Genomic DNA, 26021 nt, shown 5'->3' on the forward strand with positions numbered 1-26021 from the left:
GGCGCACGCGCGGGCCCCGGCTCCCAGAGGCAGTCGGGGCCCTCCCCTGACGCCCTGCGGCACAGCCAATCAGGAGCGCTGTCGTGACGGTTCGGCCTTGCGCCGCGCGCTCTTGCTCCCGCGTTCCGGGAGTAGGCAGAGGAGTCAGAGGAGTCCGAGGCAGTGGGCACTCCCTTCTTGGCCCTCCGTACGCCGCCGGGGGCGCTGCTGCTCCCGGGTGGTAGGAAAACAGCTGGAGCTGAGAGGGAGCGGCATTTCGAAAACCTGCTCTGGGAACAAAGCGTAACGTGCAGGCCGAATCTCTGGCCAGGGAGGCGTGGTACTGAGTGACCTGGCCAGCCGAGGGGATAGTCCAGGATGGGTTGAGGTGGCTTAGGAAGGAGATGGCCCGTGAAGCTGAGGCGGCCACCTAGGGAGGGACTAGATGACCCTTATCCGAGGCGTCCTGGTAGGCTAAGCGACTCGGAGCGGCCAAGTGACCCAACAGGCACTAGGAGAGGGTGAGGTTGGACTGACAGGATTAAGCGGGCTAGGAAACAGCCTGGTCGTTCCTGGCGCTGAATAAAAAATAAAAAACAAACAAACAAAAAAAAAACAGACTCTTCTCGGGCGTGGCCGTCCCTGGCTGAGGGCTCAGCCTACTTCTCCGTTAGTCTTTCATTCCCCGCTTGTTTACCCCGCTCCAGCCGCGCCTTCTTTGCCTTTCTGTTCCTCAACTAGAATGAACATTTTAAGGAAGCGCGGACCTGGCCTATCTTGTTCACCTCTGGGCCTACCACGATGCATGGCCCTGAGTTGATGCTCAAATATTTGTTGAATGACTGACGAGAAAAAACCTCCCGGCTACTGGTGCCAAATTATTGGCAGCGCCACCCCAGGAACTGGACAGACCAGCCGGTCCAGGCACTGCCTGGGTGGTTCAGTGGGTTGAAGCCTCGTCCGGCTACCCCAAGGTTGCGGGCACTGGCCCATACAAGAAACAAATCAGTTTTTTTCTCTCTCTCTAAAATAAATCACAAATTAAAAAAATATATATATATATAGCAAAGGACTTAACAATCTCAGAAATGCCACTCAAACGTCTCTCTTCTTTATTGATCCGGACACAGGTATGTAAGTCTGGAAAAAGCCTTTTAACTTGTTACATTGCAAATTAATTATCTTCAATTGAAGGTAGGCTGGAAGTTCCTCAGTTGCACAATTAAATGGATTTTGAAATATGTAAAGTTCCACTGTACTTGCCATCAAGATCTGAAAATGCTGCTGGAACTGTAGTTTGAGCTCAGAAAATGTATGTGCTGCAAATTTGTGTGGAAATGGAGCTCTTGCTTTTGTTTAAACTTCTGACAGCATGGGAAGTGTAACAGCACTTGTAACATTAAAGCAGCGTAACATTACTTGTGCTTCAAAACATTAGTTATTGTCAAAATGACTTTTCTGCAGTATACATTTCACATATAAGCACTGTTCTGCCCCATAACCTTAGGCTGAATTAAGAAACATTATCAATTAGCCCTGGCAGGTGTAGCTCAGTGCAAACCAGAGTCACCAGTGAGGAAGCATGTTTGGTTTGTGGGCTGGGTCCCCAGTGGGGGGCATGTGAGAGGTAACCACATATTGATGTCCCTTTTTCCTTCCTTTCTCCTCTCTAAAAAGAAATAAATAAAACCTTTAAAGAAACTATCAGTTATATAGCAAAAGCTAATTTCCAAGGCCATTAAGTATTCGGTAATAATGGTTTAGAATGTTTCTCTGTTCTGAAAAATCTGTCTTGGCTCTGAGATGAAAAACAAAACCCAGTAAAACTTTAACATTGCTAAGCCATCAAACTGCTGTGTAGTAGGGCAAGTCAGGACATTCAGCTTCTAATTTCAACAAAATTCATAGATCTGCCCTGGCTGGGTAGCTCAGTTGGTTAGAGCATCATCCCATACAGCAAAATGATGCAGGTTTGACCATTGGTCAAGGCACATACCTAATTTTTGGTTTGATCCCTATGGGGATGTATACCAGATGCACCCGATCATGTTTCTCTTACATCAGTGTTTCTCTCCCTCCCTTTTCCTCTCTCTAAAATCAACGAGTATATCCTTGGGCGAGAATTAGAAAAATCACAAAAAGTATTTTGTGGCATGTAAAAATTATATCAGGTTAAAAGTTCAGTATCCATGTTTCATTGGAACGTGACCACTTATATCATCTTTGGCTGCTTTTGTGCTACAATTGTGGAGTAGTTGTGACAGACAGTTTGGCCTGTGAGCCTAAACATTTACACTCTGGCCTGTTGTGCATAGGGGGCATTGAGGTAGGGATGACAGAACTCTGACAGATGAGATGAGGATTTCAAGAAGGAAGCTTGTACAGAGGCTAAATGTAGCAAGGAGCTAAAATGTGGCAGGGAAAGCCACATGCAGGATGACTCGACAAAGATGATTCCCCTCCACCAGGTCTTTGAAAATAACTATGCAGAACACAGAAGCTGATTTAAAAACTTCACATTTTATTTCATGGAATATGGTTGTTATTAAGTTGAAGGCATGGAATATAAGAGCGGTTCTGATACAGACTGAACAAAAAGCCCACCTTCCCATGAGCACTTTCAATGACTAAATCATGATTCTGAAGGTAAGACATTTCATCCATCAGAGCTGAAGATGCCCAACAACACTGCTAACTTTAAAAATTCTTCAGAAAAGGCCTATAGAGGCAAAGTATAAGATTTTTACTAAATTGGTGTAGTGTACACTTAAAATTACATATTCATAGAAAGAAGTTAGAGAAATTAAAATACACTTCTGTATTTCTTTCCTTGCCATCCAAGTTAAATTCAGGCTTCTTTTCCTACAGAATGCAAAAAAGACAACCCCACTGCTAAGTTACAAATCACTAGATGTTAGAAATAGTTTTCCCTGGAGGAAAATGCACTTATTTTTAAACTAGTAGCACATTTAACATATAACCAACCTAAAGTTAGAAAAACCACTTTTTTGAAGGCACAGTTTGTTTCCGGCTCAATGGTGGAAATAAAAATCTGTCTTATGGGCCCCATCTGGCAAGAAAGGTAAGTTCATTGGCCTTGTCTGTCATACCAAAGCCCATCCCGTACCCAATGCCAACCTGGGCATTTCTGAGTGTCTCTAGAGAAGAGAAAGTTCCTTTTGATCATCACCATCACGTGCAAAGATTCTAGAGGCTCTTCAGATATTCCTTCATTCTCTGAAAATGCAAACAACTTTGCTTTATAAAGCAGTCTCAGCAATGCAGGAGCAGGGGTGAAGACCCAGCAGAAAGAAGCTGCTGGCCAGTATGTGGCTTAGAGACAGTCCTACGGCAGAGGCCTTAGAATTAGGGGTCTGAAGAAGAACAAAATAAGATACAAGACTGTCTAATATGCCAGAAGAAGACAAACTTCTATGAAAGTGAGGACAACTTCCCTTCCATATGCGTGGGTTAAAAAAAAGGTGAGGTGACTGGCTTCATAAACCCAAGAAAGAGAGGGAAGGTATTTAAAATAAGGTGCTACTTGCTTCAAGTCAGTTAAATCACTAATCCCATTAGGCAAATGGAAGATTGAAAAAGAATGTTTGGCAGTGGGTGGCCTTTATTCAAAGGGGAAAAAAGTCTAGGTCTGAGGTATAATGACTGATCTCCATTAAGTGTATGCCTGATGATAATGAGCAGAAACAGTTATTACCTGGAGGAAGATGTTAGGGAAAAAACAAACTATTAGAATGAGTGGAAATACACATATTGGCTGCTCTGTACTGTGGCTTAATGCTTTTTGAGCATCCTTTTTGCTGAAAGCCCTGAGAACTTTAGTTTGGGCTGGGTATATGTTTAAAATCTAGCCAGTGCCATGTTTCAAGGTGAGAGGCAATGTTATTGTAAAGTTTCTTATCTAATCTGTCTCATTAAAATCAATCCCTCTGCTTGCTTTCACCATTTTCAAAATATTTTAATTTGCTTTTTAAAAAGGCAAGTGCCTTGTTGCTTCAATTATTTTGTTGGCAGTACCAACAAAAAGAAACCCATTTAATTACAGAAATCAATGGTAATGAATGCTTTTAAGTGATTCTTTTTGTAAAATGAAAGAACAAGCTGGGCCAGTTAAAATGATGTCTGGGCTTTCTCTTATAGCCTAATTCTTCTATACAAAGTCAGCATTATTTGTGGAGTTCTAGCCCTGAAACTGGGTGTCAGAGAACCAAGCACTGAATCAAGTCACTTTGTAGGATGTGCGGGAGAGTGAGTGGGAACCCTGGATTGGTCAGGAGACCTAGACCCTGTGTGTACACTGTCATACCTCATACTGGAGGTCTGGTCAGGAAGAGTCTCAGAGTGGAGGGCTCAGTGTAGGAAGGTCACTGCTTGGCCATGTGTGTGTGATGCTCTATTCCCACCAACTCCATAGGGCCCCCAGCTGGTCAGCCAGGCACAGCACTGAGCCAGTGGAGAACCTGCTCCTCATCATGAACAGAGAGTCAGGAATGAGGGCACACAGGGAAGGGCTTACCCAATTCCCCACATATTTTCAGGTGTCACAGCTGGCAGGGCTGGTCTAAACGCCTTCCACTAAATTGCACGCCAAAGATGGAGGCCAGGAGGGGAAAAGATGACATCTGTCAATGCAATAGCAAAGAATGCTCACACATTCCATTAATGAACCTCAAACCGATCCTTTCCTAGGAGGTTAGGAGAATTATGTGCTCAGAGTGTGCATGCATGTGTGCGGGGTGCTAGGGGAGGGATGATGACTGCTAAATAAAGGCTTGGGGAGGAAGGACCCTCCTGCACCAACAATGGGCTCACAGGGTGCTACAGCACTCTCATGAAGGTAAGGCATAGGAATGAGATATACAACAGACTGAAATTCTGCCCACATCTTCCCATATGCTCATTAAAGTAAGAACTGCAACTTTTTCTTCTCATTCCAGCATGGTTAATAATCAAAGGCCCAAGATATTTGAGGCAAGGAGACTAAAACTCTAAGCATTCAAAGAAAGGAGCGAGGTATTGGCTCTGATTACAAGTGGGAGGCACACTTCCTATAACAAAATCTCTTGAGACCAACTCTATCACAACATCTGCAAACACATGTTAAATTACACACTAAAATAATAAATGAAATTTCTTGGGAATTTAAAAGATCTTTCAAATCTTTTCATCATAATGGAGTGGAAATCCTTCACTGTCTTTAAAGTTGTCGAACTTTTCTTTCTGTACTTTTTATATTGACATCTAACTTGTCCACTTTGGTTGTGAGGCGGTCAATAATGTCATCTTGCTCCTCAATTTCTGTCTGCATCCCCAGGGCTATGTTCTTCAGCCGGCCCAGTCCCATGGACAGCTCATCTGTGGGAGAGGGAAAGGACATGCAGACCTAAGCAAACAGTGACAGCGTTGGGAACTGCTTTTGTTCCCACCCAGGTGTTCAGTGACATTTAGATTATGAAGTCCTCTTCCTCACATAACAGGCTAACCTCCAGGGCTTTCGTTACATTTTCCAAAATACGCGCAAGTGAAAAGAAAATCTGCTTACTTAGTAAAAAGTAATATTCTTTCTTTAACCCTCACCCGAGGACATTTTTTTCATTGCTTTTAGACAGAGAGGGAGAGAGAATGCGAGGGAGAAGCATTGATCAGTTAACTCTCATACATGTCCAGACTAGAGATTGAACCTGCAACCTAGCTATGTGCTTCGACCAGGAATCAAACCCACAACCTTTCCGTTACAGGATGACACTCCAACCAACTGAGCCACAATGGCCAGGGCAAAAGTAGTGTGTTCTTAATGTAAAAACCACTTCTACTGAGACCAACCATGCAAGATAAACACTGTTGATACAATGGTGTTTTGTCCTTCCTGTGTTTTATAAAGTGCATATAGATCTATATAATTTTTTAGTGGCCTTTAAACCTTTTCGTAGGTTGCTGCAAACTGCAAGATCAGTACCTGTGGAAAAGAGCACAGAGGAGCCTAGAAACAAGTTTCCTTCCTAGACCCCATGACGAGTACCTGGGAGAGGTACCCCGGTTGTTAACAGCCAAATTCACTGGCTTGCTCTTCAGCAAAAACCTCCTCTCAATGGGTAGTGCCTACTTTCCTTCCTCCCATCGCTAACACCCTACAGCTAGATCGAGCTCAGATCCAGAGTTAGAAACATGAAGATCTGTTAGGAAATATATCTGAGAGACTGACCCCGGGAAGCACTGCCCCTTGAAGGCTGCACCCTGATGGTCCACTCAACAAGTGGCAGGAGAAGGGGGATCAGGGTCTGTCACTGCCCTGCCACCTGGTATGCTCTAACAGAAAACACATGAACTACGATCTTCCTACCGGCCCAAGATGCTGTGAGGTCCCTTTACCTATGTTATGAAAATTAACACTTTCCCACATTCATTCACTCACGGCTTCCATTTCCCAGATCCACAGACATATCGATGCTGCCCACATTCTGGGGTGCCACAGTTAGCGTGCATTTCCCAGAACTGGCCTCACATCATTTCCTTCGCTTGCTTCGTGGTCAGAAAGAAGGCAGTGGCCTCTGACCAAGCTGGGTTCACAGATTCCTGCAGCTCAGTGTCCCCATGTCAAAAGTGCTGAAGGTGCTGAGTACCTTCAGAGATGCCAGATGGCTGAGCCCCAGGTAACTGTGGAGTATATTGCTTTTGGCAAAAGTTCAGCTTTTCTGCTAGGTTGTTACATCATTATTATTGAAATTCAAGTTCAAAAACAAGAGCCCCACTCCCACCCAAGGGAAGTATAGTATGGGGGAAATCCAGGCTAATTCCACTGGGTTTGAATACAAATTCTGACCTTGCCTAGGACTGTGACTACAGCTGAGGTGAACCCACTGTGAGAGAAAGGCCCTAGAAGTGCCTGGGACAATGAGCTCCCCTTGTGAGCTCATTCGATTTCCCTCATTAGGTTGTTCCATTACTGGTAACAAATATTTTCATTCTGGTTCAAAAAGTTGTAACAATCAATCTCACATTTGTTTTGAAGAGGGATAATGTCTATAAGATCATGGCCAGCCTTGGGAGTACACGAAGGGCTTGCATGGCACAGATGACATAAAGAAGCATGAGGAGTCCCCTGATGGGGCTATGTGTGTGTGTGTGTATGCAGACACACACCTGCACATGGGGAGTGTGGAATGAGGGGGCAGAATGGGGGGCACACACAGAGCTGCATTCTACCCTTTCACTGAGAACAGTAGGACAGGAAAGAGCCAGAAAGAAGACAGAAGAGGTGGTGCTTCGTAAACCTTCTAATTGAACACTAAATGAAAAAAGGCCAGAATCCATAAATACTGGCACAGGCACCACAAATCTGAGCTGGAAGAGTTAAAAAAAAAAGTCTTCAGCCTTGTGCTTCTTGAGTTTCTTGGAACCCAAGATCAGAAAAAGTAAAACCTGTGAGGTCACTGGCATCAGGAAGCTTGTCAGCAGCTGGAACAGCAAAGAATAGGCAGATAGCTACACTGAGATAAAAAAATGTGACAAAGTAAAGCCACCAGGCAAGGGAGTCCCTGAGACAGAGGGAGGGTGTGGAATGAAGGGAGGGCAGCCACGCATGGCTAGTATCAGCAGGGCCTGGTGGCTGAGCTCTGAAGTCTCCCTGCTCCACCCCAGCCAGCAAGTCCTCTTGCCAACCCTATAGTCTCCGCCTGTAAAGGTGAGTTGGACATGCTGAATTCTGTACCTTCCCTAGGCCTCTCTCCAGGAAAACCTCTGGGAGGGAGGACTGGTAACTTTCAAGTCCTTTTGTTTCTCTGGAATAAGTCAGATCCCGCAGATGCACCTTCTGAGGTCTCTGGCTCCAGGGCAGAGTTCAGAGGTCAGAAGTGACAGGTGGATGTCTGGGCTTTCAGGGCAAAGGGCAGGTGAAGTCTGGTGCTGAACCTGCCAGGGCATGGAGATGCTGAGATGGGCCCTCTCCCCTGCGGCCAAGAAGGTGAAGCGATGACATTTACTTTGAGAGATGCAGTGTTCAGTTGTGGGTGGTGGAATTACAGTTCTTTTATTTGTTCTCACCAATGTCTATTCTCTAAAATAAATGTCTTATTTCTGTCAAGGTTTCTTTAAATGCTTAAAAGGAAGACTATACTTCCATTTGAGACGGCAGCATAGGTAAACACAGCTCACCTCCTTGCATAACACATCAAAATTACAACTAAATTATAGAACAATCATCACATACAACCATCAGAAATCTAGCTGAATAGAAGTCTGACAACTTCTATTCATTAGAATTAAAGAAACCACATCCATCTACTCTGGTAGGAGGGGCAGAGATGCAGAATGGGCTGGATAAAAATTTGAGTGGTATCTTGGGAGTGAGCAGTCCCAGTCCTACACCAGGCTCCCCACCCAAGGTTCCAGTGCCAAGAAGATAAGTCCTCATAACTTCTGGCTGCAAAACATAGTGGGGACAGAGGAGGAAATGGGGCTCTGTTTGTGAAATGGTGAAAATGAAGTGAGCAGTGTCCAGGCTGCACTGTGTGGCCCCTCAGGGACTCCTGGCCTCTGCTGATGTCACAATTCAGACAAGAGGTGAAAATGAAATGACGTGAACAGACTCCAGAGAGTGAGGGGTGAGACGGACATAACTTGTGTTGGATCTGACACGTGACCAGGGAGAGGCAGATGCCAGGTTTCAGTCCTGAGAACCTGGGTGCCTACTAGTGCACTGGCTGGTTCGACATGAGGTACCTGGAAGACAAATTCTCAAATAAGGGACCCGAGAAGGCTGGTGCAGCTTCCAATCTTACCTAGATTACTGTCGATCTTCTGGTGATAGGCTCGAAGGTGTGGGTTCTTTGGGTAAACCTCAGTACTCACAGCAGACACGGCCCCTTCAGGGATGGAGTCTGAGTTTAGAAAGAAACATGAGGAGAACCATTGACTAGATATCCCTAGAAATGTTGCTTCATCAAATTAATCTCAATCTGGAAAACAGGTGGGAGGAATAAAGTGGTTGGTTCAGAGGCCATTTGAAGACATAAGCATGCCAGTGGATAATACGTAGGAGCAAGGCAGCGGGCAGGCTCGTGCGGGAGTGAATAGATGCTTCCTCAGGGCAGCCCTTTGGAGATCAGAGACCCTCAACCCATGGTTGACCTGGTCAGATACTGGCATACAAGCTCAGGATTCACACAAATCCACACAAATAATAATACAGCAGTGGAAATGCAATAATGCACAACCGCACAGGCTCACAGGCAAGGTCTAAAAGACAAGCTTTAAAAATGAATTGTTACTGTTACAGAAATTGGATGATGAATAATTTTTTTCCTTTTGAAATTTATTTCTATATTGTCTTTTCACCTGAAACAAAACAAATAAAGAAAAAAAGAAATGTTAAATAATGTGCATTCATCCCTAGAAATAAATGCGCTTTGAATGTCAGTTTGTAAATGTACAGAAAAGCCTGTCTCATCTCAGTTTTGTCTTTGGGGGAAGTAGCCCCTTCACGCTCAGTGTGTTCCCTGCAGCAAAACCCACTGAAGCCATTCTGCAAATACAGTGTCATTTTTTTAAGTCTCTTAATACACACCACACAAATAAAAACTCCCTTTAATTCCTTGAAATCATGTTGTCTGTGTGTAGGGCTCCTGCTCCACTTCAGGGTACAAAGAGCTCGATTTTTTCCTGGGTTTATTTTAGTTTTCTCTCACTTCCTCCTGTGGGTTCTCGCCTTTCCAGATTGAACTGTGTTGATCTCAGTCTTTCCTGACCCCCGCTCTTCCTCCATCAGGCCCCTCCTTAGTTGTGTCAAGCATGACAGTGGTGAGTTCTGGTGCTTCCAGGGTGTGTCCCGCTTTCCTTGAAGGCAGCACAGAAAGCATTTGGTTTCTGGAGTCCCTCCAATGTGCCTGGCTTTCTAGGGGTCTACAGAAGCCCCCAGAAGGCCTAAATTCCTTTTCAGGTAAGGGGTATTTCTGGGCCTTCACACAAAGCATTCTATCTCGCACACCTTTCCCATGCTGCTGCTCCTCCCCTCCTCGCCTTCGGGCTGTATTAGTCTCCCACTGCAGTTGTAACAAACTTATCCCTAAGTTTTGGAGGTTGGAAGGCCAACATGGGTCTCACTGGGCTAAGATCAAGGCGTCAACAGGGTTGTATTTCTTCCGGAGGCTTTTGGGGAGAATCCAGTTCCTAGCCTTTTCTGGCTTCTGGAGGTCACCTGCATTCCTTAGTAACGGCCCCTTCCTCCACCTTCAAAGCTGGCAGCATAGCATCTTCTATCTCACATTATGACACTCCCTCTTCTGCTACCACTTAGGAAGGACCTTTGTGATTATACTGGGTCCAACTGGATAGCCCAGGATAATCTCCCCATGTCGGACCATAAGACGCACCTAAGCTTTAGGGGAGGAAAATAGGAAAAAAATTTTGAAGCAAAAAATATGGTAAAATATTTAATAACATACAAAACATAATATTTCACCAATGTAAATATAAAGAGAACTCAACAGCACTAACAACCACTATTTCTCCCAAATTGGGGAAGGGGGAGAGGGGCAGGGAGTGTGTCTTATAGTCTGAAAAAATACGGTATAATTCCTTCTGCAATATTACTTACCCTTTTGCCATATAACCTATTTACACAGGGTCTGGGAACACCTTTGGGGGGGGCCATTATTCTACTTACCTAGGGGTTTTCCTCCAGCTGGTTTTTCAGAGCTACAACTCAGGCTCCTTTTCAATGGGAAGCTGGTTTCCACTTTATCTCACCCTCCAAAGCAATGCACACCTCCGGCTCCCTGAGAGCGGCACTGGGTCCCTAGCACCCTTCACCCAGCATGTGGGATGACAGCAGCTGAAGTCCCCGCTGCCCGCTGCCCCCAACACCATCCACTCAGGGCCAACAACAAATCCAGAGGTCTCCCCACAAAATCCAAATGTAGGAGGGAGCGTGGGTCCCCACTAACCTGAGTCATTCAGCTTCCTGAGGTTTGGGTGGCTGGCCTGGTACTGTGCCTCCTGTTCTTTACTTGTACTTATAGCGTCTTTCAATCTTTTGATAAAAGTTAAGAAAAAAGGAAACTTTTACAAAGAAAAAACACTTACGACAGTACAGTCTTTTCAGGTAATCCTGTGTGAGAAAAACAAATGCCTTCCTTGACCCAAAAAGAGATTCTATGAGCACATCTTAAAAGCCCAGCTGCCCATGCAGCAAGCTTCTGAGACACCTGCTTTAGAAGCGAAGCGTCTGGTTAGGTGGCCCTCCCCCAGGAAAACAAAGACCCCAGCCCCAGGTGGAGGAGAAGCATCTGAACAACCAACTGGGTACTTCACAGTGGGGCTCAGCAAACTTTTCACTTGCAGGCCATATCCAGCCCGCCGGCTGCTTTTACACAGCCACAAGCAGAGAATGGCCTTTACAGATGTCCATTGGCAGTCATTTAATTAAATGATAGGAAACATTAACTTTGACCCTAAATTAAGAATTTCAGTCTTCTCATTGGTAGGCTTATATCACAAAAAAGATTGTACTCAATTATTTTGACTTTCATCACTAAAAAATTTTTTTCCATTATATAAGTCCCCAAAGTCCAAATATCTTTGATTTTGTTTCCTGGCGCATGAAGCGTAGCTTGCCAGCGCCAGTTGCAGACAGTGACTTCTCCTGGCAAATCAGTGATACTCACACTGCACCCAACAGCCTACTGAACCCCCAGAGGTGTGGCACGTGTCCCAGAAGCTGGGCCTCCTACATAGTCTGTGCTTCTCCATCTCTGCGGACCAGCAGCCTGGCCACTTCATCAGCCAGGCTGGGATCTAGTTATTCTCCAAAAGGCCCTCCTTCTCCACGGACCATACAAACAAAAGTCCTCTTGATCTCCCATGTACCCCAGAAACCTGGCCCCTCCTTCTGCTCTGCCTCTATTTACCCTTAGGGATTAGTTCTCTGCTTTTCCAATCCATGCCCCCAAAGGCCAGGCATCTTTCTAACACAATCCTGACACGTACTTCTCCAGCTAAAGTTTTTTAAAGGCTCCCCACCATTAGGAGCAAGTCTGGACTCCTGTCAGGCTAAAGGTTTTACAGGCTCCCAGTGCTCCACTGACTTGTAGAATAGAGCCGAACCTTCCGAAACCTGAGGTTTTTGTTACTCAGCAGCAGTGACTCAAGGTCTAGAACACACAGCTGGCCTCTCCGAGTATGCCGGTGAGCCCCACACACTGCCGGGCTGGGTGTAGGTGCGAGATGCGCGGCCTCGGAGTCCACCCTGCCGCATCCAGCCTGCACACCTCAGAGCTGACTATTTTTCTGCGCACTCTTATGAAAGGGTTCCCCCAAGAAAGCCAATTCTGGGGATAGTGACAGAAGTGATTAGAAAGGGAAGGAGTCTAAGAGAGCGGTGGCTCTTGGTCAGAAACCAAGTTTTGAATAAGTCAGAGAGTTTTAGGTTTAGTGGTGGTGAAATCTATGATGTCAATGGATCCCCCGTGAGCTTTAAATGGAACAGGAACAAGCCCCTTATGAAGCTCTGTCACCAAGGACAATGGCTTACCAAGAGACAAAACTTTAGAGAAAGCCCAAGGATTTAGGTGATAAAAAAGTACACATGACTAAATAGAAATTTGGTTAGGGAAAACTTACTTTAAATGACAATTACCCCTGCATTTATGGATTAAAGACTTTAACAGGATCACAAAAATTTTACTATATTTTGTAGAAGCAATTATATAACACACTGTAGTAATTTTTACAAATTTAGGGATTAGGAGCTCATAGGCCAGACCATCACAGGCCATCCCTCAATGTTAAGTACCTGGGGGGGCTCCTGTTCCAGAAATAGTCATATCCTTCCTTGCCCTGGCTTTTCTGGTGTCCTGACTGCTATGGGTTTGTCCCTTAACCCCCTCCTTCAACTGGGAGACTTCCACAAAACCCTGACTCCAAGTAAAAGGTTGGCGCCTCAGTACTCAGGGCGAAGTCCCNCTGTAGTAATTTTTACAAATTTAGGGATTAGGAGCTCATAGGCCAGATCATCACAGGCCATCCCTCAATGTTAAGTACCTGGGGGGCTCCTGTTCCAGAAATAGTCATATCCTTCCTTGCCCTGGCTTTTCTGGTGTCCTGACTGCTATGGGTTTGTCCCTTAACCCCCTCCTTCAACTGGGAGACTTCCACAAAACCCTGACTCCAAGTAAAAGGTTGGCGCCTCAGTACTCAGGGCGAAGTCCCCCCACTGTGCGCCTTCACTGCATCTCTGTTTACTGTCTGCCTCTCCACACCTTCCTAAGGAAGATGGACCTTGCTCCTACAGCTCTGTCTCCCAGCCAAAAGCATGAGCCTGCAAAGTACGGGAACTCATGACCCATGAAAAAATGAACACACACAAAACTACCAGAGCAGCCTCTCTACAAAGCTACACAGACCTACTTCCATGCATTTGGACAACACTTGAATGAGAATGATTTGCTCTATGTAAAAGTTTTGCTTTCCTACATTTATTGAGTGATGGCAAGAACTCTACCATTGACTGGGGTGGATCTATGGGCAGAGATCACATGGGGTACGTGAGGTGTGGGAACCAAGAAGCCCTCCTCTCTGAAATAACTCTGGTTGCCTCCCTACTGGAACACCTGTGTTGGGAGGGCCTCTGGTTTTCAAACACTCCATAAAAAAGGGAAGTTACACTGGGAGACCCAGAATCTTAAAGGCTTTTATACTATGAGTCCCAGGAAGAAGCCCTTGGGAAGAGATATTCAGGACACAGGGAAGTGCTGATTACAAACTCGCCAGCTTCCCCCTCTTCCAACGGGTTGCTCTTCTGCTGAGACCATGCAAGGTGGATGTCTCAATCCGAAGTGAACAGATGTCCACACTTCCTATGGTAATTACAGGTAGCCAAAAATGAGGACACAAATCATTTTTATTTGCATGTTGGGAAAAAAAAAACTACTCCAGTTGGGGGAGCAGAGTGACAAGGTATTTGAAATTAGGGTCAAGTTGCAAAGTTGGGGATGAATGGACATTATGGCTGAGCCAAAACACCCCACAACCTTGGCTAGAGCATCCACAGAAAACCGCCCTTGGACCTCTCAGCACCAACTTCACTTGCTTGCTCTTTCTGCGGCCACCACTGGCTCTTCTGCCTGCACTTGTTTCTCCCCAGACCCACTGTGAGCTGAAAATAGTTCCCTAATTTCTCCCCCCCCACCCCCTACTTCCTGATCTGGGTGATGGCCACACAGGTGTATTCACAGGTAAATAGTCAGAGGCTTGATATGGCTTGCTTGATAGTTATGCGTTAAAAAAAAAACTCTTAAAAAATAGCTCTGTATTGCAGAAGTAAAAGAGAGACACACACAGTGAGAGAGAGATGGCTATGAATGGCTATAAAACCTGTGTAATAACATTACATCAAACATTTTTCTGGGTTAAATGGAAGCACGCTACAAAACCAAATGAATACTCTGACACAATACAACAATGAAATCACTGAGTAAGAAGGAAAACTTAATTATAAGTTTTTGTGTTATGTTAGGTAAGGGGCAGATTTTCTGTAACATGGCTGCATTGTTTTTATAATATAAAACAGACAATGATCAGAGATATGAATAGTAGTAATCTAGTAATCTAGCAGAAATTCAATTCTTTTGCCCTGGCTGGTGTAGCTCACTGGATTGAGCTCAGGCTGAGAACCAAAGGGTTGCTAGTTCAATTCCCAGTCAGGGCATATGCCTGGGTTGCAGGCCAGGTCCCTAGTGGGGGCACATGAGAGCCAACCACGCATTGATATTTCTCTTCCTCTCTTTCTCTTTCCCTTCCCCTCTTTCTAAAAATAAGTAAATAAAATATTTTAAAAAGGGAAAAAAATTCTTTTATCTTTTTATTTATCTTTATTGTATTTTTCCCACTACTATTTATCCCCCTTATATCTCCCAACTCTTATTTTTTAAACATGTGACAGTTAAATGCCTGACGAAATCACATGTATGGTTTCATTATACTCTAGCCAAAAGATTCAGGATAATAATCTCTAACCTTAAAATGAAAATCAACTGGAAACTTGGATTAAATATGGAAAAGTTCACTCTAAAAACTTTTCCAAGCAAAATTTTGGTGAAGTGAGTCACATTTGTACTGAGGAAGCTTTCTGAAGTGAACAGTCTCTTTCCAGTCACTGGGGTCACAAGTGCTGGAGCAGTAATTTACTGAAGACCCAACTGATGCCAAATTTGCAGACCGGATGTCAATCAAATGAAGGTAATCCAGAGTGCTGGGGAAATGTTTCTTGTTTCAAACTGTTTGAAGAGGAATCCCTCCCAATGAGAAACTTCCAAGGTTCCTGGATCCCTTTAAGGCACTAGAAGTGGCCTGAGAGTCTTGGGCATTTGTACTAACCCCCCCTTTCTTCTTTCATATCAGAACAGCTGAAGACCCACTCACCTGCTGCTGGGCTGGGGGGTGAGGGTGCCATTCTGCTCAGGTGGGGTCTCTGCTGGTTTAGATTTGAAGTAATTGACAAACCCCCCAAACACACTTTTAATGCTGTTAATGTGCTTCTGGCTGATCTTCAAATCTTGATCCATTTTGTCCACCATCTTCTCTGTGCGTTCTAAGACTCCTCGCTGACGCACGAGCTCCTGGGGAAAACCAGAGATGGTGCCATTACGTTTTTGTTTAATTCTTCCTCTCCTAGACAGGACCACACACAGCAGGCTCTTCATAAACCCTGTGAGCAAACCCTCAGTGAGCACATGTGTGGCCAGAAACTGTCACTTGGGAAGAGCATGCCATCCTTTCTGACAACACATTCCTTTGTCTCCCCCTCCCTGCTCTACCTCTGTTTGTTTGCTTTTTCATTTGCTCCAGTCCACATTAAGATGGATGCTTGTGGGGGTCAGAGTACAGGGCCTGCACTGGTAGCAGAGCCTCTCTGCCCTTGGCCCTGGTAACCCTTACAGGCTTTGACCTGGCACTGACCCGTGGACTATGACTTTGTACTCTTTCTTCCCAGATATGGAGGTTCCCATCGAGCCACATGGCTTTGGTCATGTCTTTAATTTTGGGGGTAAATCCTGGGGTCCTGTTAGTGTCTGATTCCAGGTCACCCACGATGTCAGTTTTAAAACTTCCAAAAAGAGGCACTCTGCCACAGGGCCTTTGCACATGCTACTTTTTTGGCCTACAATGTTCCTTGTCCATGTACTTGTATGACTCCATTCCTCACTTACATAATCTGAGTGCCCATACAAAGCCCACTTCCTCAAAGAGTCTTCCCTGAACACCTTCTCCAAAGCAGAATTCCTCCTTTTACTCTCAACACTCTACTCATGATCTGCTTTAGTTTTCTTTACAGCATGCCAGCTCCATGAAGCAGGGACCTGCTTTGCTCACTGTAAATCTGATGAACAGGCACATGAATGATGCTCTGTGGCCAGGAGGACAGTCTGGATCTTCTTCCCCAAGAGCTGATGCTTCTGGCTGCAGATGTGAACTCACCACTAAAGAAACACTAACACCTCCTTTATTTGGGCTAAACTTGCTTCAGCCCCTATTTAGGCTATTCTAACCTTGTCTCCTCCCTGTCATCTGCCTTTCGAGCCAGAAGCCTACCAAGCCTCTCAAGATTTTCTTCTTTTACTTTATGATGCAGCCCGTGCCCTCACGTGTCTTCCTCTCAATCTCCTAACTCTGCATCTCCCTGTGGCTCAACAAATGAATTGTGCAAATGGTCCATGGAGATGTTCTCTCTTGATACCTAAAAACAAAGTCAGGAAAAATTTAAACAGACACTCCAAAAATCTGAACAATAAAAATAAAACTCGGGCCCTGGCTCGTGTAGCTCAGTGGATTGAGCACAGGCCTGCAAGCCAGAGGACTGCGGTTCGATTCCCAGTCTGGGCACATGCCTGGGTTGCAGGCCAGTTCCCAGTAGGGGACACACGATAGGCAACCACACGCTGATATTTCTCTCCCTCTCTCCTTCCCTTCCCCTCTAAAGATAAATTAATAAACTCTTAAAAATAAATAAATAAGTAAATAAAACTCTAGGCAATGGGTTTGAGAGTCCATTTCAGATGATCAAAAAATTGTTTTAAAAAGATTTTTAGGATATTTAGGGTCCAACATATAACTTGAGTTCTGAATGTTTAGTGGATAAAATTTAAAAAATATACTGTATAGGTAAAAAGCTAAAACACTGGCTGAAATTACTATTAAATTCTGCCTAAGTCTTGCTGGAAATCGACTTAGAACCATGGAGCTGCGTAACGCTGGACGTATGTTTTTCACCAGCTTGAGATACGTCTGCAGAAGTCATCAGGCTTTTCCAATTAAAAAGAAAAAAATGCTTCCTGGACTGTGTTCTTCAAATGTGTCAAGCAAATCTGACAAGGGTTCATTTTCAGGAACAAAAATCTGTTAATTTATCTGGAGCTTCTACTTCTTCCAACACCTCAAGTCATCATGTCCACTCAGAGGTGAGTCTTTTCTGGAACAAGGGAGAGCTATAAATTAGGATTAAAATGATCTTCTCCAGCATTCACGTGTTTTTTGAGTGGATGTATTTTTACCAGTCCAATCCCACCCATGCTTACTTCACAGCAAAGAGAAGAATTTGAAGCTTAAGAGGCACTTGGGGCAGCCAGGGCTCTGCTGCCCACCAGGAGGCAGGTCCTTGGCCTCCGTGACAGTACCTCTCCCATTGCAGTTCCGCTCATCTCATGAACTATTGGGTTGGCCAAATACACTAAAAGTCCATTATGTTTTCTCCATAAGTTGGCTCTAACTTATCTTTAGCTTCATGAAGTTAGTTGTCTTTAACTTCATTAGAAACAATTTTGTTAGGCTGTATCATGACAGCTGTCATATCAGCATGCATTTTAAAGAAATCTTATCGAAATTGGTGAATTTTTGTGCAGCCATTTTACTACCGAAGATAGAAGGAAATACGCAACATTTTCAGTGATTATGTTTCATTAATTTAAGAAAGGTAAAAATTATGCTTCATTATTTCAAGAAAGGTAAAAATGTTACTGAAATGCAAAAAAAGATTTGTGCAAAGTATGGAGAAGGTGCTGTGATTGATGGAACATGTCAAACATGGTTTGCAAAGTTTCTTGGACTACTGACATTTTGGGCAAATAATTCTTTGCTGTGGGGCTGTCTCATGCACTGGAAGATGTTTAGCAGCACCACTGGCCTCTACCCACTAGAAACCAAAAGCAAGAGATACCCAACATACTCAAAATATCCAAATCAATAAAGTTATCAGTGAAAATGAAAAGTGTGTCTTTTACTTTACAGAAAAACACAACGGACTTTTTGGCCAACCCAGTACTTTCCCTCCCACCTTGGCCTGTCCACCTCAATTTGGAAACTCACAGCAGTAACAGCAACTGACAAAATCTTTCTCAATTCACAGTGAGATTTTATTTTTTTCTGTTCACAAGTGACACAGTCTTTCAAACTCTGAGTCTATGCACTGTGCTTACTCAGTAGGGAAACCAAACAAATTACTCGAATATTGTGATAGAAGGTACAGAGAGATATGAGGGGGTGCCTTGTCCTGCTGGGAGGGGAAGGCCAGGAAGTCAGTGCTGCTCTGGTCTCTGAAAGTTTCTGAGCTGGACGCTGGTGTTTACCGGAGGTGATCTGCTGGTCAGGGGGCCAGCAGAGGAGGAACTTCTGTTAAAATCTTCCTCCAAGGCAGAGGAAAGGACTGCACTCCATGTACCTGTGACCTAGTTCTAACCAACGAGGAAGAAGCGCTTGGCAGAACACACACCAAAAACGAGTGCCAGGACACAAAGTATAGGCCAGGCAGGACCTGCACCCCAGCCATTACAAAGGCAGGCCTCAAACGCTCCCGTCCTCCAGAAGCGGGGCTGCGTCATGTCTCCGCTGCTAGTTCCTGGGAGAATGGGAGGTCACCTAAGAGACAAGGGTGGCTGTGAGCTCTGCAACGTTCCCTCCATGTAAAGGGCACACAGGCAAAGCTCTTAGCTCAGGTGTTAGCATTACAGGTGATTCCTTCCCTCCCTTGAGCCCCAAAGGAGTTTTCTAAAGTTAAACCGGAAAAGAAGATAGAGAAAAAAAATCTGGCTGGCTGGAGGCACAAAGCCGAGGGACAACACACATAGAGGAAGTGTCTCAATTCTCTTCTCTGGCTTGTGGCTTTTTGTCAAGCATAGGGATTCCTGACAGAACAAAGAAAAGCAGAAAGACAGCTGAAGGCACTGTTAGTGTGTACACTGCCTGACACGAGGTGACACCTCCCTGACAGAGTAAGTCCAAGCGCCATGTGAGGATGTGAAGACATCAGGGAATCATGTCTGGCAGAGTGCTCTTTGAAAACACACATGCAATGACAGAGTGCTGCAGGATACCCACCAACACCTATTATCAAGCACCCTCTCCCTCTTTGCCAGGTACTGATCCAGGTGTGTGGACTTCAGGGGGTGAATATCCCAAATCTCTTCCCTGATGGAGCTGACAGTTTAGCGGAGAACAATATGACAGGAAGTTAAATTTGACTTTTCACTGTTGACTAACATTGCAGTGCTGAGAAGTCAAAAGGGAAGGCAGCTGGGTCCTTGCTTCACTGAGCCTACAGTCTTGTAGGGGAAACAGAAAAGAAAGTCGTCACATACACGAGGCTCTGAAAGGGTAAGTCCCTCAGAGGGACTCCTCACCTGGTTTAAGGGGGGAGGGCAGGGGGGAGAGAAACTGAAAGCTTAGAAGTTAGGGAGTCTAAGGGCTGGGGTGGGGCAAGAGCATTGAGGCAGAGGGAGTGGCCAGTGCAGCGGCCTGGGGCAGCAGGACCAGCTGGGGAACTGAGAGAGGAAGAGAAACTAAGCAGTGAGCATGACAGGGAATAGGCGGGGATGTGGGGCAGGACCCAGCAGGGATCGATGAGGGGGCAGAGCTGTAGCCTTCAAAGGATAGCATAGACTACCAGCCCCCAGCCCCCATATCCAAGGCATCTCCTAATGTCAGACAGATCTTGGTGTCTTCCCTGCCAGAGTCATGCTCTGAAGTTCCCAAGAAAAAGGTGTCAATGCTAAGTTTCTCATGTTGAGCTTGTCATTAAACTCAGGTATCAAAAGATAAGTAGGCAGAGATGTCAGTTTGGAGTCAAAAAGCTGAATCTAGAAACTTGAAATTTATCTCTGTTATGTAGTTCCTCCCCCAAAGAGTACACATATGCATAAGCACTGGCAGGGACGCATGCTCATGCGTGTGGAGCACTTGCAAATCCGGGCTCTGTCTCAGTGTAGTAGCACATGAGTCTCAGCATGTCTCAGAGTGACAGCATGAAGTTATTCAAAATCACAAACTGAACCTTAGGTTACACAAAAAACCCACCAAAGGCAAAGACGGTACCACTGCTGCCCCTCATTGCATATGTGCATGCAGACCAGGGGCCCAAGTAAAGGACTAACTCAGTAGGGCCAGGACTGTCCACATCCCGCACATTTCAAAGAAAGGCCTTGTTTGCCTTCTTGCCCTTGATTTACCCAGATAAGAGTGTTTTTGTTTCCCTGGGCCCTCAGGCTTGGCCACATTGTTTGTGATGGGGGCCATGGGCCCACACGCTCAACTTCTGGAGGTACTAGACACTTAAGTCAGCCGTGTAGGCATCCGCGCAGACACGGCTAACCCCCAATAAAACACCTGGACCCCAGGTTTGGGTGAGCTTCTTTGACAACACTCTGTGTGTGTCCTACATAACTGCTGGGAGAAGTAGGTGCTGCCTACACAACTCCACTGGGAGACAATAGCCCCTGGCCTCTCCTGGACTCTGCCCTATGAGCCTTTTTCCTTGGAGAATTTAATCAGTATCCTTTTACTGTAATAAACCATAACTACAAATATAACAGTTTTGCTGTTAATCCTCAACAATCATTGAACCTCAACAATCATTGAACCTGGGGTCCCTCGAACAACATCTCCAACAGCACCTCCCACTCTCAGAACCACCAACTCAGAGGCGAAAGGCTGAGAGCAGAGAGCCCCTCAGCTTCCTGCAGCACGTAACCTGCTCAGCAGAGCAGGGTCTCTCGGGACAGCACAGCAGCCATGAATGGACACTTTGGGAAGGGGCAGCCAATACGGCCAGGTGCCACGTCTCTGGTATGGGATGTCTGACCTTACAGAATGGTGACAACTCATCCTCACGACGTGCCTTGTTACAGCTGAGGAGCCAGCAAGTTGGCCTGGGATCCCCAAAATTTCCAGTCAAATTCAACCATTGACAGTTTATAAAAAATTTAGTAAAAAAAATATATCCACGCGGGCCTGCGAACCACACGATCGCGGTTTGATTCCCAGTCAGGGCACATGCCTGGGTTGCAGGCCAGTTCCCTGCAGGCCAACTCCCAGCAGGGGACGCATGAAAGGCAACCATACATTGATGTTTCTCTCCCTCTCTCCTTCCCCTCTAAAGATAAAATAAATAAAATCTTTAAAAAAAAATATATCCAAAACAGACCTATTAGTGAAGATGTGGTCCAATGACATCTCTATCAGAGTCCCTTACACCTGGTAGAAAGTATGAAATGCCCAAGAAGGCATTTTCTGGCCACTGGGAGGAAGATTTCATCTAGAGTCACACAGATTGATTCATTCTTCCCACCTCAGTCTGACCTCCACTACCAATCAATCCTCTGTTCCTGCCCCTTCCTTCTCCTTCCCTTCCCCAGGTCATTTTTTCAGCTGGCAACTATTTGGGAAGCACCTAATAACATGAAGGACACTGTGCTGAAAAGTGTGGGAGTAGAAAGTTGAGCAAGCGACTGCTCCTCCCCCATAGCTAACATTTAGAAATCTAGCGGAGAATTAATGAACCCAGCAGATGTCTGGACTTTGTGTCAGGATAGGGTTGTGCTAAGAACTATGGCCGCATCAGAACCACCAAAGGCTGCCTTGGAGGGGAGACTCTGGTCTATGCAGCCCCTCTCTTGAAGAGCACAAGGTTCTGCTCCAAGGCCAGTTTCCCAGAGAACAGGGGTAATGCCGTAAGTTATAGAGAGAGCCTGGAAAGATGACCACGATGGTCTTTGTTCCTGGGTTAAGAGGGTGTTCTTCTCTCGCCCAGCTCTTTGGACTAAATGCTCGGTGTGGCTTTGGTGACTGTTGTGTGCTGGAGAGACACAGAGAAGGCAAGTGAGGCCCCTGCACAAAACAGTGATGAGGACATTTTGGCTGGGGGTGCTGAGAGCATCATGTTCAAGCTGCTGATAACCACTTTCTTCCCACTGACGTTATTGCACCAACGGTTTAGGTCCAGGTCTAACATTTGTTGCTGGAATCCCCTGCACTGAGATCCTTGACCCCAAAGTATGTCACTGGAGCATGCTCAGCTCGCTGTCAAAAGGGATGTGAAGAGCCCTGGGCAGGCTCCTCTGCCAGGGTGGGGAAAAGGTTTACACACAGTGTCCAGGCAGCACACAAACAAGTTCACCGAAGGGCAAACGACTCAAATGCCCATTATTAAGACACTGGCTACATAAACAGAAGCCATCATTCAATGGAATATGGCACAGCCTAAAAAAAAGAAAAAGAGCAGCATGTTATATATCGCTATGGAATAACCCCCAATCCTATTAAGTAGAGTAAAATGTACAGAATGCTTCTTCTTAAGTTAAAATTTTTAAAAAAGGAAAAGAGGCTATAACTATACCTTTAAATGCAGAGTATCTCTATAAAACATCGAAGGAACTAACAGTAAGTAGCTGCTGTGGGAGAAGAAGGGTAGGAGGAAAGTTCATTGCTTTCTGTTTAGAACTTTGAACCAGGTGACTAGATTATTGCTTCACAAAACTTAAACCTTAGGAAAAGAAAGAAAAAAAAAAGACACTTGGGAGACAGAAGAAGAGCATCTCTCTATGGTTCTGGAGTGTGCTTACCAGGCCAGCCAAGCATGACCTGCTCTGCCCACGGGCAGTCATAACCTATAGCTAATCTGTGAGAAACGAGCCTTGTAGGTTTCACAGGAGAAGGGCGGCTCTCCTTCACTACAGGTGACTTGACTGATTTTCTTACTTCTGCCAAGCTGGGACTGAGTGAGTCCTTCCCAACCCAGTATTATTTGCAGACTCCTATCCTCTATAAAATATCTGTCACACTTTGGCTTATTTCATAGTGTTGGGTATCCGGCAGGCACCCGTCTAAGCTGGGAGGTGAGCAGACGACTTGGGTCTGCTGGGAATCACCCTATGCACTGAGGGGCAGGGAGGGCCCACCTGTCCCACTTCCTACTGCCACCCTGAAGGGAATAAAACAGTGCTGAGTAACTGAAAGGCAGTTTGGAGAGTATGAAGTAGGGCGGGGCCATTCTTGCATCCAATAATTGAAAACTTAGAAAAATTCAGCGTGGAATGATGGTAATGAGAGAGCCTGTCACTGCTCAGTCATGATCATACTGTACCTCTCAGAGTAACACCAGTTTGGTCCAGGCTATGCCTCACAGGCCTGGGGTGCCACTCTGTCTGCTCTCACATCCCCCCTGCATAGAGAGAAGAACCTCTGAGGGTAGCATGGGGTGTGTCAACACACCTCGCATGAAACAACTCACATCTTCTATGTTTTTGGCTCTCTTAAGTTATGAGAACAGACCTTCCCTCCAGTCCACAAAAAGCTCCTAAGCTGCCTCCTCCAGGCTCTTACCTCATCCTCATCCTCATCCTATGCCTCACTTCCCTGCCCAGGGGCCCAGGAGATCAGAGGCCTAGGAGATCAGGAACTCTGGTGCCAGGCTAAGGCCTTTGCACTGCTCCTATTTTCCCTGGGAACATCCGTTTTCTTCCTCACCCTTTTTGTCTAAACCTTAGTCTTTTTTTAAAATATTTTTTAAGATTTTATTTATTTATTTTTAGAGGGGAAAGGAAGGAGAGAGAAAGATCAATGTACGGTTGCCTCTTGTGAGTCCCCTGCCGGGAACTGGCCTGCAACCCAGGCATGTGCCCTGACTGGGAATCGAACCGCGATTGTGTGTGGTTCGCAGGCCTGCGCTCAATCCACTGAGCTACACCAGCCAGGGCTAAACCTTAGTTTTAAAAGCCATATTCAAGCTAATCTGCTATCATGACACCCTACATTCTGATTTCCTACTTCATTTGTTTTTAACAGGTTTCCAAATGTGTCTCTTCTTAGTTGGCTCCCTGGGCCTGGGACACTCAGTCTCAGTGACCCCTCTACCAGGGCCCTAAGACCTCAACAATCCTTCCACATCTAAGTCAACATTCTCTCATTTAGATTCAAAAATAGGAATCCAGTAGATACGACATTTAAGAACTACAAGCTAAACTTGCTCAACAAGGCTAAAGATAGGAAGGTAGGCCAATGAGGGATACCGTGACTGGGAGAAACAAAGAAGGGAAATCAACCAAGAAAGGGGTGATGGGGAAATGATGGAGATGACTATTTGAGAAGTTGATCAATATACCTCAAAACTGCCCAAGACCCACAAGTGCTCAGGTCAGAATGAACTCTGCCAGGGAAAACAATTACGAGACGCACGGAGGAAGACAATACATTACATTTCAAAGCTTCATATGCTTACAATTAATTACTCTTGCCTGACACACCAATAATCTACTATTAGGTTTTTTAAAACTCAAAAAAAAAAATGCCCACACACATTCATTAGTGGGCTGAAGAGAGAATGCGGTGCCTAAGAAAGAAAAATCCTCACTTAAGGTTCTACTCTGAAATCTTCTTTGGATGGGACTGACAGAGGTGAGCTGGAGCACTGGACTGTCCCAACCACATACTGTCTGTTTAGATCTCTGGACTTGAGAAGTAAAGCTAAGGCCCTAGACTCGACCACACTCGTGCTTTGCCTTACTCAACAGGTGTCCAGGCAGACAAGACCTCAACACTTCTACTGGTAAGGTCAAGTGCTTGCTGATGGGAAAAAACTCAAGGCCCATTTGCTCTTCTGCTTCAGACACCAGCACGCACGAGGTCCTCACTCATTCTGGTCACTGGGGGAGGAATGTCTGAAGCCCTTGGGCCAGGCTTCTAACCAGAAAATTATGTAAACGAAACAAACTCTCTATTTCCCTAACTGAGGCCCTGCTGTTTCAGAAGTTTTACATACCTGGACGGGACACAGTGTGGAGTGTACCTCTGAACTAGGAACACAAAAATAGAATAAACTAAGCAGACTAATGGCTAGATTAGTCTGCTTAGTTTATTCCTGAGGGAATAAAGAAAGATTCCTGGGGGCAAAATGCCTCTTTGAAGTCCTCAAGATGCACCATCTCTTTATATTACAAATCATCAAGTCACTAAAGTACGAGAATATATTCTAGGCAATTCAAGAATTCCCTCAACCATTGTGAACAAAACATTTCTTGACCCCTGTGACAATGCAGACTGGCCGGTCCAGCCCAGCCTTGCCTCAGACTCACCTCGGAAGTGGCGACCCCGATCTTCTCGGACTCATACATGACCGACAGAGACCTGCTGGTGCTGGCGGCCGAGGCCTCGGCCCTGCGCATCACCTCCTGCCGCAGGTACTGCTGCTTGTCCGCAGGCGCTCCGGACCCGACGGAGAGGTCGCTGGAGTCCTTCCAAGGTGTCGGCCGGGCGCCCTCATCCTCAGCGTCGTCGTCGAACGGATTGTAACTTTTGGCATAGGCCGACATGGTGCCGGTGCTCAGCTCACTCTGGGCAGAGGTAGGAGCTGCGCGGTCGAGGCAAGCAACGGCCCTTCCGGGCCCGCAAGGGTCCCCGATAGCCCCCGGGAGACCTCGGGAAGTGCCCACAGCCCTGTAGCCCTACCCGGCCGCCACCCTCTCCCACCGTCTCACTCCGCCTACGGACCTCGCGCTAGCTGTGCGAGCTTGGCGGAGCTCCGTGAGTGGGCGGGCCACGCCTCTGGAGCAGACCATCCTGCCCCCGGCTTGGGGGGGAACCACGCCCGGCGCGCACGAACCAGCCAATCACAAGGCTTTTTCCTCCCCTCTTGGGGTCGGACCGCCCACGGCCACGCCCCACCCTCTATCAGCAACGTAGAGGTCACGTGGTGGGGAAGCCGGATACAG

General features: G+C 45.9%; 1 protein-coding gene across 1 annotated transcript; it reads right to left on the minus strand.

Annotated features, from left to right (window-relative positions):
- Positions 1-2480: 2480 nt before the first annotated feature.
- Positions 2481-25824, minus strand: SNAP29 (synaptosome associated protein 29). The gene is made up of 5 exons (XM_037067288.1): positions 25386-25824; positions 15412-15608; positions 10938-11023; positions 8775-8873; positions 2481-5352 (listed from the first exon to the last, which is right to left on the minus strand). The coding sequence occupies exons 1-5, from the start codon at positions 25620-25622 to the stop codon at positions 5195-5197; spliced, it is 777 nt and encodes a 258-aa protein (XP_036923183.1). The 5' UTR covers positions 25623-25824; the 3' UTR covers positions 2481-5194.
- Between the last annotated feature and the right edge of the window lie 197 nt (positions 25825-26021).

Source organism: Sturnira hondurensis, unplaced genomic scaffold (genome assembly GCF_014824575.4).
Source record: "Sturnira hondurensis isolate 20B ecotype Veracruz unplaced genomic scaffold, ASM1482457v3 Scaffold0017254, whole genome shotgun sequence".
In the NCBI taxonomy this organism is placed as follows: Eukaryota; Metazoa; Chordata; class Mammalia; order Chiroptera; family Phyllostomidae; genus Sturnira; species Sturnira hondurensis.